The sequence below is a fragment of the Orycteropus afer genome, unplaced genomic scaffold, assembly GCF_000298275.1.
Source record: "Orycteropus afer afer isolate SDZICR_OR568_19922 unplaced genomic scaffold, OryAfe1.0 scaffold00245, whole genome shotgun sequence".
NCBI classification, from domain to species: Eukaryota; Metazoa; Chordata; class Mammalia; order Tubulidentata; family Orycteropodidae; genus Orycteropus; species Orycteropus afer.
Window position 1 is genome coordinate 2,909,320 of NW_006921832.1, and position 15,650 is coordinate 2,924,969.

Genomic DNA, 15,650 nt, shown 5'->3' on the forward strand with positions numbered 1-15,650 from the left:
GTCATTTTGGTATGTGTTTTTTTCATGGTGTCCCTGGTTTCTTTGTTCCATATTATTTTCTGTGCTGAGCTCATTATGTTTATGAATCGTGTTATCATTTACCTTTTTGCTGTTGTTTTAGTATATGCTGAATATTTGTGCTTGTCCTTTTTATTGTGATATGAAAGTTTACCATTTTTCTTTTAAGTTACCCTGTGATTTATAATTTTCTCCCTGAGTTTAGAACAGTCCATTCTATCTTGCAACTCTCTTAACTTCCTCATCATTTAGAAGTTCTGTAACTACACAGTATTTTTGCTCTTTTTGTTTGTAGTTGTTCTCACTTGCCAATTGATGTGTCTTGGTTCCCTGTTTACAATCTTGTAAGCTCATTTTACTTGCGATATGTCCACAGCTGTGGTGTCTGGGTTATGTCAGACTCAGATGGAGAAGCATGTGGTGGGTCTCGGTCAGTAAGTGAAGTCGCAGGAGGTGTGGGTGTAGTTGTGTCTTATGGGATGTTGCTGTCTCCCACTCAATTAGACAAACATTACAACTGAATAACCATCAAAAAACTAAAAGCACATGGACAAAAATACACCATGTAATCACCAGGAATAGTAACCAAAAAAGGGGAAAAGAAGAAGAAAACCTGCAATATCTGGGTATAGGGCAATAAGAGAAAAAAGGTAGAGAAGGAGAATAATGAAGAAAAAATTGGGAAAAATGCAAAAAGAAAAACAAGGAACAGGGTTAACCATGAGAAAAAAAAGAAAAAAGAAAAACAAAAAAATTTGCAACCACGAACAGGGAAAAGAAAAAGAGCTGAAAACCAGGACCTGGGAGGGGAAGAATAAAAAATAATAGTGAAAAGAACAAATGTATTATTAATAATAGTAGTTTTAAAACAAACAAAAACAAGCAAACTAAAAACCAGAAAAAAGAAAGAAAGAAAAAGAAAACAAAAACAAGCAAACTAAAAACCAGAAAAAAGAAAGAAAGAAAAGAAAAAAATCAGGGCACCCAGGCTCTGCCTGAGCACACAGACTGGGATGGAGTTCCTGTGGCCCCAGAAGGTGGGTGGGAGTGGGGGATGGCTGCACCTCCATTCACCAAGGGGTGGGGGGTATAAGAGTAACAAGGTGAATGTCGCACCTTATCAGTCGTCCAGGTCCAGAGTGTCCTTGGGGTTACTGGCAAGCAGAACCTGTTCTTAAGCCCCTGAAATCTGGGAGAGTGCTGTCTCTTTAAATATCCAAAATGGTCAAGCCGCTTGTAAACATTCAAAATGGCAGCAGCCTCCAGAGAGGCAAAAGTCCACAGCTCAGCCTGCCTTTTTTTGGTGTTTTCATGCAAATTCTTCTGCTGGTTGGAGTTCACTCCACTTCTATACCCTAACCCTAACCCTAACCCTAACCCTAAGCCTACATTTTTGTTTTCTTGGATGTGTCTGAGGAAGCAGGGTATTGTGTTCCTCTTTTTGCTAGTTGGCAGCATTTACACACTCATCACCTGTCTCTTTTCCAGTAGTCAGCCTCACATATATCCATTTTGCCTTTGGTAGGCAGAACCTATTCTTAGGTCCCTGGAATCCAAGTGAGAATGCTGTCACTTTAAATATCCAAAATGGCCACCACTTGTAAACATTCAGAACAGCTGCACCCTCCAGACAGTCGAAAGTCCACAGCTCAGTTTGTCTCCTTCTTTGCTGTTTCCCTTTTTAATCATCAGCCACCAGTGCAATTGTCCATGCAGCCCTCAGCAAGCAGGGCTGATTTTTAGGTTAATTCTTAGGTGCTAAAACCACTTGGAAATATTCAGGCTGTCTGTGCCATCATGATAGCTGACAGTCCCCAGCTCTATTTTTCTCTTTTCTCACAGTTTGCATTCAGGTTCTTCTGCTAGTTGATGTTTAATCTGCTTCGGTATCCTTCCTTTCAAAGTTAAGGCTCCAGGATTATCTTCTGTATCGGTGTCAGTTAGTTTCTCTTTTCTTTGTCGAAGAGGGTCTGCCTATTTCATCATCTTACTGGAGGTCATAGCTTAGCTTTTACAAGTCTGTGTTCTAAAACTGGGAGAAAAGTTGTTTAGTCATGAGAAGTAAAAATGGCAAGTTAAGCCCAATACTGACAGAAACCCGCAAATCATGCAGAAAGCCTCACAGGAAGGGCTTTTTCATGATGTTCACAGGGGATAACAGTAGAGAAGGCACTGTTTCAGGCAGATTATGTATTTTCAACAAATGAGAAAATGAAATTATTTGGCTGTCTTTTCTGTGAAGGAGAATTATTTTGAAACTAGAGAAGGCAGAAAGTAAACTACAGATAGATTAAAAAATTAAATATTTAAGAAATCAAAACATAAAACAACCAGAAAATACAGGTGGCCTTGGCCCCGGAAGTGCTGGCCTTGGAACTTATCTCTGACATCTATTGGGTCCTTGAGAGTTTGTTTTCTTTGCCTGGACATTGTAATAATATCTGCATGGGACATTTTAAAGGAACTCTGGTGATGTAGTGGTTAAAGCATTTGGCTGCCAATGAAAAAAGATTGGTGGTTTGAACCCACTAGATGCTCTGTGGGAGAATGATGAGGCAGGCTGCTTCTGTAAAGATTTACAGCCAAGGAACCTCTGTGGGGCAGTTCTGTTGTGTCCTATAGAGTTGCTATGAGTCAGAATTGACTCAATGGCAATGAACCTGTATTTTTTACGTGAATAGATGCCTTCCTCATAGAGTTAATTGACTCAATTGAGATAATTTGTGTTTTGTAAACTAAAGCAAAAGGAAAGTAAGTGCACCTAACATTTATTTACCACTGTGTATCAGCTATCATGCTTATTTGTATTGTAATTTTCTTTCTCTACCCAACAGCTCTATGAAGGTAGGTACTGTTGCTGTCCCCGTTTTGTAGATGAGAAAAGAGAGGCAAATAATATAACTGTCTTAGATCATAAAATAAATAGGTATGTGGGGCCTTTTGTCTGTCTCCAGAACCCATGCTCTTAAGCACCTTCAAATGATTTATTGACAGAGGATGTCGATTCAGGTAGTGTGAAGGAGGAAAGGACTGACATTCACTGAGCTCAGCTACTTGTTGCCAGGAACCTTGCAAATGACGTCTTATTTAATCCTCACAAAGTCACATGGTGAAAGTTGTTTCCACATCTCCAAAGGAAATATGTAAGGCCCAGAGTGGTTTAATAAATTCTCCAAAGTCAAACCTTAAGGTGAGAAGGAGCTATAGTTTGAGTTCACATTTGTCTGAGTCCTTACTACACTATGCTGCCTCTCTCGGGGAAATCAGATTTTTAAAATGGTGAGGGGGTGGATTTTTAACTTTGTTAATTCTCCAAAAATGTAAGTTATGATTACTGATATAATATTTAACATTTAATTTGTAATTGTTTATTAAAATGGTAATAGCTACTATATGTGAAATTCTCTACATATTGATGGTGGCAATATAGAGTATTATATATAGCTTCTTTCTAAAGCATTTTGACAGAAATAATTAAGAGTCTTAAATCTCTTTAGGATATAATTAAAAAAAAAAAAAAAAGTTGTGTGTGCCCAGATTTTAAAAATAACATCATCTAATAGCACTTGACTGCTAACCAGAAGGCTGGTGGTTCAAACCCACCAGCCACTCCTTGGAAGGAAGATGGGGCAATCTACTTCCATCGTGATACTACCTCAGAAACCCAAGGAGGGGTCCGACTCAACAGCACATAACAACAACAATAGAGTACCACAGGACTTTGTTCTTTTCAGCATTTAATCACCTACTACTTCAGTGAGCATAGTGGAGGCATTCTTTCAGTTCCAGGTGATTCAGAACTGGGAAAGATGATGAGATGAAGCTGACAGTAAAGTTTGCAGGTTTTCAGTCCTCTCCAGTCATTTGTCTAGTGGTCAGTGTTCAAACAGAAAGATTTGCCATCAGATAGCAGGTGATGTTTCTACATCCATATTTGTATGTGCTGCAAGAATGTCCAGGTGTATAGTAGAGTTGACAAGGGGCAAGGTTGTGGTGGCCTCTTGGCCACAGCCAGTTAACATAAGGGAGTGAGTAATTAGACCTATGGGCTCAGGACCATGGTCATGGGGAACATCAAACTCAACTGGCATACCATACTACACAAAAACATTATTCCTCATCCTACTTTGGTGAGTAGTGACTCGGGTCTTAAAAGCTTGCAAGTGGCCACTGAGATGCAACGAAGGTTCTCTCCTTGTCCAGAGCAAAGAAGAATGAAGAAAACCAAAGATGCATGGAAACAATTAGTCCAAGGGACTAGTAGACCGTGAGATCCTCAGCCTGTATGACACAGGGAGGCAGCTTGGTGGATAGCACTACATGGAGGGAAGGACACAGGGAAGCGGTATTTATGGGGAGGAAGTAGGAAGAGAGCTGTTACATTGTGGAGAATTGCATTGTCATGAAACAAAATGTATATGAATTGCTGTATGGGAAATGAATTTGCTCTGTAAACTTCCACCGAAATCACAATTAAAAAAAGAAAGAAATACTTGTCGAGACTTCCGATAAGATGGCGGAATAGGGAGAAAGACTGCACAGACCCTCTTCAACAACGAAAAGGGGAACCAATTAACACAGACACAGAAGATAATCCTGGACCCCTGAGCCTTGTAGTGAGGGATATAGAAGCGGACTAAACTCCAACCAGCAGAAAAATTTGCATGGAAACACCAAAAAAAAGGAGACATACAGAGCTGCAGTCTGGCAGTGAACCTGAAGGCATGGCACAAAGAGTTTGGAGAGTGCTGAGTGGTGGTAGGATCTAAGAATTAACCTAAGAATCAGCCCTGCTAGCAAGGCTGGACTTCTGCCTGTCTGGAGGTTGCTGCCATTTTGAATGTTTACAAGCAGCTTGACCATTTTGGATATTTAAAGAGACCGCACTCTATTCCGTTATTGTAAAAGTCAAGGAAAGGTTTATCTATGGAAGGAAATTTTCTTTGTTGGTTACCAGGGGTGGGGGGAGGAACACTGTTAGATAGATAGAGATAAGTATTGATTTGGGTGAAGAGAAGGGCAATGTACCAAATGTGAGTGATCAATATGGTGGCACTGAGGAAGAGAAGACAGAGAGGTACATGGGAGGTACAGACAACAAAGATGAACCCTTTTGCCCATACAGTACTGTGTTGTCAGTAAAGGCAAACATGGGTATACGGGTGGATAGATGGGTGGACAGACGGGTGGACAGGCTGAACTAGTAGGTATATCTGTGAAGTGGGGAGTGTACCCAAGAACCTGTATAGGGTTGGCAGACAACGGTCCTATAAGTTTATGTGTATGATCTGAATTCCCAGGTGTATAGTAGAGCTGACAAGAGGCAAGGTGGTGGTCACCGCTTGGTCACAGCCAGCTATCCAGAGTGACTGAGTAGTTGAACCTGTGGCCTCGGGCCCATAGTCACAGGGGACATCAAACTCAATTGGCATAACATACTGCACAAAACGTTCCAGTTCCTAATTTGGCAAGTAGTGAATGGGATCTTAAAAGCTTGCAAGCTGCCATCTAGATGCAAGGATGGGTCTCCCCTCGTCCAGAGCAAAGACGAATGAAGAAAACCAAAAATTCATAGATACAAGCAGTCCTAGCGACTGGCACACCATCCAGTCTGAAGCCTATACGACGAGACCAGAAGAACTAGATGGTGCCCGACTACCAATGTCAACTACTTGGAATGGGATCTATGTAGGAGATCCTGGATAGAGAGGGAGAACAATGTGGACAAAACTCAAAATCATTTGGAGAGAAAAAAAAGGGGGGAGGGAACCAGGTTTGTTGCTCCAATAGAGCCTGGTGGAACCACTGAGACTAGGTCCCCTAGTTGCTTGTCAGGTCTGGAATTGAACCCACACCTGTGGCTTCCAGCCAAGCAAAAGACAAGCATATGAGTTGAACATTTACCTGATGTAGATACACTCCTTGGGGAGATCATGGGAGAAAGAAGGGCCGCTTATGTACCAGGAGACAGCTCACGGGGCAGGAAAGCATGGAGGGATGGACACAGGGAAGAGGTAATTATCAGGAGGAAGTGGTAGGGGAGCTGCTGCATTGTGGTAAATTGTGGTCAGGTTATGAGACAAAGTGTATGAACTGCTGTATGGAAAGTGAATTCGCTCTGTAAATCTTCACCCAAATCACCATAAAAAACAAAACAAAACAAACTCAAAATAATTTGGAGGAAAAAAAAGGGGGGGGGCATGTTTACTGGTCCAATAGAGCTTGGTGGAACCACTGAGTCGATGGCCCCTCACTGCCCTTCAGGTCTGGAATAGAATCCACACCTGTGGCTTCCAGCCATGCAAAAGACAGGCATATGAGGTGAATGTTTACCTAAGGTAGATACACTCCTTGGAGAAAACAATCATGAGAGAAAGAAGGGCTGCTTATAGACAGGAAGATAGCTCAGGGGGCAGGAGGGCATTGAGGGATGGACACAGGGAAGAGGTAATTATCGAGAGGAATGGGAAGGGAGCTGTTGCATTATGGTAAATTGTGGTCAATGTCATGAGAAAAAGTGTATGTGAACTGCTCTATGGAAAGTGAATTTGCTCTGTAAATTTTCACCCAAATCACAATAAAGAAAAAAAAAGGGAGCAGCATTGGAACTCTCTGATAAGGAATTCAAGAGAATTATATTTAGGTACCTTCAATGGACTGAGAGGTAGATCAAGGAAAACAGTGACAAAATTGACGAAAACAGAGAGAAGACCCTAGAACAATTTCGAAAGACAATACAAGAAAAAAATGAGAAAACAAATGAAAAATTAGAAATGACACACTCTACAGATAGAAATACAGAAGATTAATGCTAAATTCTGAGAAATAGATAACACATTAAATGGGCAAAGGACTCAAACTGAATCAATGGAAGACAGAATTATTGAAATTGAAGACCAATACCCCAATAGTTCTTTAGAAAGGGATCAATCAGAAAATAGATCAAAACAAAATGAAGAAAGCATAAGGTTCATGTGGGATACCATCAAAATGAATAACCTACATGTAATTGTAATTCCAGAACAGGAAGAGCCAAATAAAACCACAGAGAAAATTGTCGAAGATTTGTTGGAAGAGAATTTCCTTGATATGATCAAAGATGAAAATATATCCATTCAAAAATCCAATGAACCCCAAATAGGATAAACCCCAAAAGAAAATCACCAATACATTATCATTATCAAACTCACCAAAACCAAGGAAAAAGAAAGAATCCTGAAAGCAGCACAGGAAAAATGAAAAGTTATCTACAGCAAAAACCAACACCCAAACTCACTGCCATCAAGTCAGATCCGACTCATAGTGACCCTTCTTTTGGTTTCTGAGGCAGTATCACTAGAGAAGTAGATTGCCCAATCTTCCTTCAAGGAGCGGGTGGTGGTTTGAACTGCCAGCCATCTGGTTAGCAGTCACATGCCTTAGGCACTATACCACCAGAACTCCTATAAAGGGCAACAAATAAGACTAAGCTCTGATTTCTCAGCAGAAACCACGCAGGTGAAAATGCAATGGGCTGGTATATATAAAACCCTGAAAGAAAAAGATTTCCAACCAAGAATTATATACCCAGTAAAATTGTCTATCAAATATGATGGTGAAATTAGGACATTTTCAGATAAGCAGACATTAAAGGAATTTGTTAAAACCGGATCAACCTTGTAAGAGAAGCCAAAGGGAGTGCTTTGGACAGAGAAACAACAGCAAACAACACCCAACCATTAATACACATGATGACATAACCCAGAAACCAACCTAGTTACAGAAGTATCCAAAGTAAATAAGGCTATTAAGATTATAAACATGGAACCAGAGACATCAATTGGCAAATGAGGACAACTATAAACCAAAAAGAGTTCTGTAGTTACAGAACTTCTAAATGGTGAGGAAGTCAAGACACTAATTCCAGGAGACCGAAAGCGTCACTGTGGCCCATCAGTCAGAGTGGGGGCAATATTCTCCAGGATGTTGTATATGCTCTAAAACAGCGTCCAATATACGGTCCTGTTTCTCTGAAAGCCAGGTTTCACAGGTCCAGGAACCAATAGGTGGAAACAGGAGTGGTACCACTCACTATTACCCCTGTTGTTATGTGCCGTTGAGTCAGACCTGACTTATAGTGACCCCTCCTTGGGTTTCCGAGGCAGTATCACTACAGAAGTAGATTGTCCCATCTTCCTTCTGAGGAGTGGCTGTTGGGTATGAACCGCCAGCCTTCTGGTAGCAGTCAAGTGCCTTAGGCACTACGCTACCAGAGCTCCTACTACTACCCCTAGTGACCCAGTTAAAAAATTTTTGCTTCCTATCCCTGCTACCCTATGCTCTGTGGGTATAGAGATCTTAGTCTCAAAAGGAGGAACACTCCCACCTGGAGACACAATACTGAATGCATTGAACTCTAAGTTAAGAATGCCACCTGGCCATTTTGGCTTCCTCATGCCTCTGGAGCAACAAAGAAGGGTGTTACTGTACTGTCTGGTGTGATAGAGCCTAATTACCAGGGGAAACTGGGTTGATATTACATAATGGAGGTAAAGAAGAATATGTCTGGAATACAGGAGATTTTTTAGGATGCCTCCTAGTACTACCATGCCCTGTGATTAACGTCAATGGAAAACTACAACAACACAATTCTGATATGACTACTAGTGGCCTAGACCCTTCAGGAACAAAGGTTTGGGTCACCCCACCAGACAAAAGAACCATGAGCAGCTGAGATGCTTGCTGAGACCAAGGGAAAATACAGAATGGGTAGAAGAAGAAGGTAGTTCTGAATATCAGCCATGACCACCTAACCAGCTACAGAAACGAGGACTGTGATTGCTGCATTTCTTCATTGTATGTGTGCATCAATATTTTTGTTTTCTTCTGTTGTTAACTATGAAATGTAATAAGGTTAATGTGTTTCAGCTGTACGCATGTTAACTGTATCATGTTAGGGGCAAATATGACTTTACAATTGTCCTTATTTAGAGATTATATGTGGTTAAGGAGATCTGTACAACTGCCAAGTTGACAAGGGGTGGACTGAGATATCTGGGATTGTGTGTCAATTTGGCTGGACCACGATTCTGAGTAGTTTAAGCATGTGTAATGTGGTTATTCCCATGATCAGATCGGACTTATATATATAGGCATCTTGGTAAAAAGACTTTTCGGTGGATCTGGATCTTGTTGTGCTGCCTTCAAATGTCTGTGAGCTAAGGATCCACCATTCAGCCTAGTGATCTTGGATTTGTCATCCTTCAGAGTCAACAGCTGGTATACTACCTGCCAACCTGAAGCTTGTCAGCTCCTGCAGCTTTGTGAGCCAGGAAAAGCCTCCAGCTTGACATTTGATCCAGTAACTTGGGACTTGCCAGCTTCTGTAAGTGTGTGAGCCATCTTCCTAAAATAAATTATTCTCTCCATATATATATAAGCTTTACTGGTTTTGCTTCTCTAGAGAATCCAACCTGACACAGCATCTTCTCAGATTACAATGCTATAAAATTAGAAATCAACAATAGGAAGACCAACAGAAAAAGAGCAAACACATGGAAACTGAGTAACACCCTCCTTGAAAATGACTGGGTAATAGAAGAAATAAAAAAAGAAATAAAAAAATTCCTTGGATCAAATGAAAATGAAAACACAACATACCAAAATCTTTGGGACACAGCAAAAACAGTGACCAGAGGCCAATTTATAGCAATAAATGCACACATCAAAAAAGAAGAGCCAAAATCAACACTTTCAACCAACATCTCCAACAATTAGAAGAAAAAGAACAGCAAGAAAAGCCTACAGTCACCAAAAGAAAGGGAATAATAAAGATTTGAGCAGAAATCAATGAAACAGAAAATAGAAAGACAATTAAAAAAAAAAAACCTAGAAGTTGGCTTTTTGAAAAGATTAATAAAATTGACAAACAAGTGGCAAATTTAACAAATGAAAAGAGGGAGAAAATACAAATAACACATAAGAAATGAAATAAGCAACATCACAACAGCACCAACTGAAATAAAAAGGATAATATCAGGATACTAGGAGCTCTGGTAGTACAGTGACTAAGGCACTTGACTGCTAACCAGAAGGCTGGTGATTCAAACCCACCAGCCACTCCTCGGAAGGAAGGTTGGGCATTTCTACTTCCGTAGTGATACTGCCTCGGAAACCCAAGGAGGGGTCGCTATGAGTCGGGGCCGACTCGATGGCAAACAACAACAACAACATCAGGATACTATGAAGAACTGTACTCCAACAAATTTGAAAATCTGGAAGAAATGGACAGATTTCTAGAAACACACCACTTCCCTAAAGTAATAGGAAACTGATGTGGAACTGATGTGGAAAAGTTGATCAGACCCATAACAAAAGAAGAAATTGAACAGGTCATAAAAAAAATTACCAACAAAAATGTCCTGGCCCAGTCGGTTTCACCGGAGAATTCTACCAAACATTCAGAGAACTACTGACACCAATCCCACTCAAACTATTCAAAACAGAGAAAAGGATGGAATCTTCCCTAACTCATTTCATGAAGCAAGCATAACCTTGATACCAAAACCAGACAAAGATATCACTCAAAAGGAAAACTACAGACCAATATCCCTCAAATGTAGATGCAAAAATCTTCAACAAAATCCTAGCCAATAGACTCTAACAGCATAGCAAAAAAATAATTCATTATGACCAAGTGGGGTTCATATCAGGTATGCAAAGATGGTTCAACATTAGAAAAACAATCAACGTCATTTCACCACATAAACAAAACAAAGGAAAAGAACCACATGATCATAACAATTGATGCAGAAAAGGCATTTGATAAAATCCAACACCCATTCCTGATCAAAACTCTCAGCAAAATAGGAATAGAAGGGACATTCCTCGAGATAATAAAAGTCATCTATGCAAAACTAACAGCCAACATTATTCTCAATGGTTGTTGCTGTTGTTGTTATGTGCCATCAAGTCAGAACCGACTCATAGTGATCCCTCCTTGGGTTTCCGAGGCAGTATCACTACAGAAGTAGATTGCCCAACCTTCCTTCTGAGGAGCGGCTTATGGGTTTGAACTGCCAGGCTTCTGGTTAGCAGTCAGGTGCCTTAGGCACAATGCTACCAGAGCTCCCATTCTCAATGGAGAGAGTCTGAAACCATTCCCCTTGCAAAAAGGAACCAGACAAGGATGCCCTCTGTCACCACTTCTATTCAACATTGTACTGGAAGTTCTAGCCAGGGATTCCTCTATACCAGCAAAGAGATTGCTGGAAAGGAAATAAGGAAATCAATCATTTACAATAGCAAAAATACTTGGGAATAAATCTCACTAGGGGCACAAAAGACCTGTGCAAAGAAAACTACACTACTTCAAGAAACCATAAGAGATCTACATAAATGGAAGAACATGCCATCCTTGTGGATAGGAAGATTGAGCATTGTAAAAACGTCAGTACTACCCAAAGAAATCTATACATTCAATGCAATCCCAATCCAGATCCCATCAACATTCTCTAAGGATAGGGAATAAAACACTGCCCAGTCCTACATCAGCCTCACAATCACGGCCACGTCTGAGCCCATCGTTGCAGCCACTGTGTCTACCCATCTTGTTGAGGATCTTCCTCTTTTTCACTGACCCTCTACTTTACCAAACATGATCCTTTTCCAGAGACTGGTTCCTCCTGGTAACATGCCAAAGTACTTGAGATGAAGTCTCACTATCCTTGCTTCTAAGGAGCATTCTGCCTGTACTTCTAAGACAGATTGGTTAGTTCTTCTGGCAGTCCATGGTATATTTAATCATCTTCACCAACACCATAATTCAAAAGTATCAATCCTTCTTCAGTCTTTGTTTTTCAGTGTCCAGCTTTCACATGTATATGAGGCAAAGAAAAGACAATGGCTTGGGTCAGATGTTCCTCAGTCCTCAAAGTGACATCTTTGCTCTTTAACACTGTAAAGAAGTATTTTGCAGATCTACCCAAAGCAATATGTTGTCAGATTTCTTTGCTGCTTCCATGGACACTGACTGTGTATCTGAATAAAATGAAATCTTTGACAACTTCAACCTTCTCTCCATTTATCACAATGTTGCTTATTGGTCCAGTTGTGAGGAATTCTGTTTTCTTTATGTTAAGGTGTAATCCATAGTGAAGGCTGTAGTCTTTGATCTGTAAACTTTCACCCAAATCACAATAAATGAATAAATAAATAATGGTTAAATGAGAAGTATTTCCTTATAAATGTGTGTCAAAAAGCTCTTGGGAACTACTTACAGCTCTGACTCGAAGAAGATGTGAGATGACAGACTGTAGTTCATCACTGTAGTGTTTTAGTTCAGTAAATCTCCTGAAACAGGAAGTAAATGAAACATCATTTTATTCATGAAAACAGGCAGTCAAAATTGAAAGACAAAATAGTAGTTCCTGAGAGTAATTAAACTGATTCTATTTACCATATGCTAGCCTTGACCTTTTATACCCCAATATGAATTGAAAAAATTGTAAAGGAGACAGCCATACTTTCTTTTGATAATTTGAAGCCATGAAAAGATGATATTCTTCTTAATTTGTACTATGGGACTGAGAAAGAGATAAAATTTGTTGGTATAAAAAATACTTTGGAAGAAATGTATGTGCTAAAAATATTTTATGGTATAACCATAAACTCATTGTCTCTAACCTTGACCTTAATGCGCCCCAGTAATTGTTGTTTTCCTAATCTACTCACTGTCATTCTCCATAAAGACCTAAAACTTCTGATACCACCACCTGCCTCTCTCCAAACAACCTAGCTTCCTTCTTCACAGACAAAATAGAAGCCATCAGATAGAACCTACCACTTCTACCTCCTGTCACAAAACCTACGAAATTTCCCACATCAGTATTTATCATTTCTTCCTTCCCGCCAGAATCCCTCTTCCCATCTAAGGCTCTAGACTGTATCCCAGCTATACCCTATAATCCTGTTTTCTAACTTCTCTCTGTAAACTATTCTCATCAGCCTATCAATTAAGTCAGGTTTCTCCCAGATTAACACATATGCACACTCCCTTGACAATCATTTCCCAACTGTCATCATCCTCTCAACATCCATCCTTTCCCAAGGCACTCTGTCCCTACCTGTAATCACTTTTCCCCTTCCCATTCTCAGCCCACTACCATCTACCTTTGGACTCCAGTACTATAAAAACCAGTTGCTGTCAAATTGGCTCTAATTCACGGCAACCCCATGAGAGTGTCGGAGTAGAATTATGCTACAGACAGTTTTCAAAGTCTGATATTTCAGAAGTAGATCACCAGGCCTTTCTTCCAAAGCTCCCCTGCGTAGACTCAAACCTCCAACCTTCTAGTTAGCAGCCAAGCACTTTAACCCTCTGTATCACCCAGGGACATGAGCCTATATTGGAGAAATATTCCTGAGGTCACCAACTGTTTTCATGTCGCTAAAATGCAATGATACATTTCAGTCCTCATCTTACTTGATCCTCCAGTAATGTTAACAGCTGATCTTACCCTCCCTCAATATGTCTATTCTTTCTAAGGTATGTATCACTTTAGGTAACTGTGAACTGTTTTCCTTTTACTCTCTGGACACTCAAGTCTCCTTTATAGTACTCAGTTCTAACATGAATCTCTTACATCTCCAACTTCAGTGTGCATCAAAGAACTCCTAAGGTGTTTGTTAAAAAATGTAGATTCTTGAGTCTCTCAGTAAGAGAAAGGTGTGAATAACCACCACATAGTACACAGAGGCCTTGGTGGGACCCGGGAACCTATAAATTCAGCTCACTCACAGGATGCTAGTAATCCTTTATTGTTGTTATTATGTGCCGTCGAGTGGTCTCCAACTCATGGTGACCCCTCCTTGGGTTTCCAAGGTGATATCTCTACAGAAGTAGATTGTCCAACCTTCCTTCTGAGGATGTTGTTGTTGTTGTTGTTATGTGCCGTCGAGTCAGCCCTGACTCATAGCGACCCCTCCTTGGGTTTCCAAGGCAGTATCACTACGGAAGTAGGATTGCCCAACCTTCCTTCCGAGGAGTGGCTGGTGGGTTTGAACCGCCAGCCTTCTGGTTAGCAGTCAAGTGCCTTAGCCACTATGCTACCAGAGCTCCCCCTTCTGAGGATGGTGGGTTTGAACCACCAACCTTCTGGTTAGCAGTCAAGTGCCTCAGGCACTACACCACCAGAGAAAATGGCAATTAAGTGTTGGCATTCTTCATGGTTCAGTTCTACATCCTCCACAATCTTCCATTCAGTCTACACACTCTTTATGTGATTTATCATTTATAAACCTTCATCACTACAATCCACATACTGCTGAATTCCAAATTTATACCTCCCACTCAAATCTCTCTCCTAAGCTCCAGATCTATAAAGCCAACAGATTAGCAGATATTTGTATTTCTTATATACCGAAAGCTCAACACATTTTTCCCTGCAACCCAAAATCTTTCTTTCCTATGTTCTCTAGTATTCTAAAGAATGAAACCTGAGTACCATACGTATTTCCTTACCCTCTTCCTCACCCCATGCATTCTACTAATCACCTCGTCTGTCAGTTCTGTTCCCTAAATATTGCCTAAACCTGTCTACTACTCTCTAGCCCTCTCTAGCCCCTTTGCCAATACCCTAGATTCAAATTTGCTTCACCACTTCTCATGTGGAATTACTGGAATCTGGAATTCTCATCTGGAATTAGGAATTAAGAACCTCCTAACTGGTCTCCTAGTTCATTCCCACACTAATCTACTGTCCCTCCTACTAGGATGATCTTACCAAAGTTCAAATCCAATTACATTACTCCCTCACAAGTTTCTCACTGCTGCAAAACTTAACCATTGATCCTGAGATAAAGTACAAACTCCTTAATGTGGATTATAAAACTCTTCATAATTTCATCCCTGATGATATCCTTTTAGCCTCATTTCTTGATTCTACTTTTCTCTCCTCCTTATCCAAACACTCTGGTGCAGACATAATGAACCACCAACACCTTCCCAAGGGCCGTCCTCTAAATTTGCTTCCAGGCCTTTACACAGGCCTTTTATTTTTTCTCATTTTCCTTAGCCTTCTCTTACGTCTTCACCTAACTAACCTTTCTCCTTTGGGCTTCACCTTAGATGCCACTTCCTAACATACTATTCCACTCCTCACAGTACTCTCCCCCACCAATATACACATAGGAGACAGAAAAGCTCTCCTAAGAGCTTCCGCAGTATCCTATAGTTTCCCTGGCATGTTTACTCGTTTGTCTCCTTCCCTCTCCCACCAAGACTGTAAAGACTTTATGGGAAAGGGACCTTCCACTTTCTTTACCCAGTGCCTGAAATAAAACAGGGGATCAGTATAATATTTATTTAATGATAAATGTAAGGAGAGGAATATACAACTATTCCAAATAAGATCTTATTTGATTTGAGTAAATATCCATTTTCCCCAAAATGCAGAAAGATCATAAGGGAAAAGTAGTATGAAAGATAAGTTACCCTTAGATCCACTTGGAAGGGATGTAGGAGATCCTGGATAGAGAGGGAGAACAATGTGGAACAAAACTCAAAATCATTTGGAGGAAAAAAGAAAAAAGAAGGTGGGACCAGGTTTGCTGGTCCAACAGAGCCTGGTGGAACCACTGAGACTATGGCCCCT

The 15,650-nt window shown here is 40.5% G+C and overlaps 1 protein-coding gene across 1 annotated transcript in view; it reads right to left on the minus strand.

Annotated features, from left to right (window-relative positions):
* SNX4 (sorting nexin 4) overlaps window positions 1-15,650 on the minus strand; it is a 117,232-nt gene that overhangs the window by 52,287 nt on the left and 49,295 nt on the right. The window contains exon 7 of the mRNA XM_007949387.2: window positions 12,276-12,348. Within this exon, the coding sequence (XP_007947578.1) occupies window positions 12,276-12,348 (73 nt within the window). The remainder of the gene's footprint in view (window positions 1-12,275; window positions 12,349-15,650) is intronic.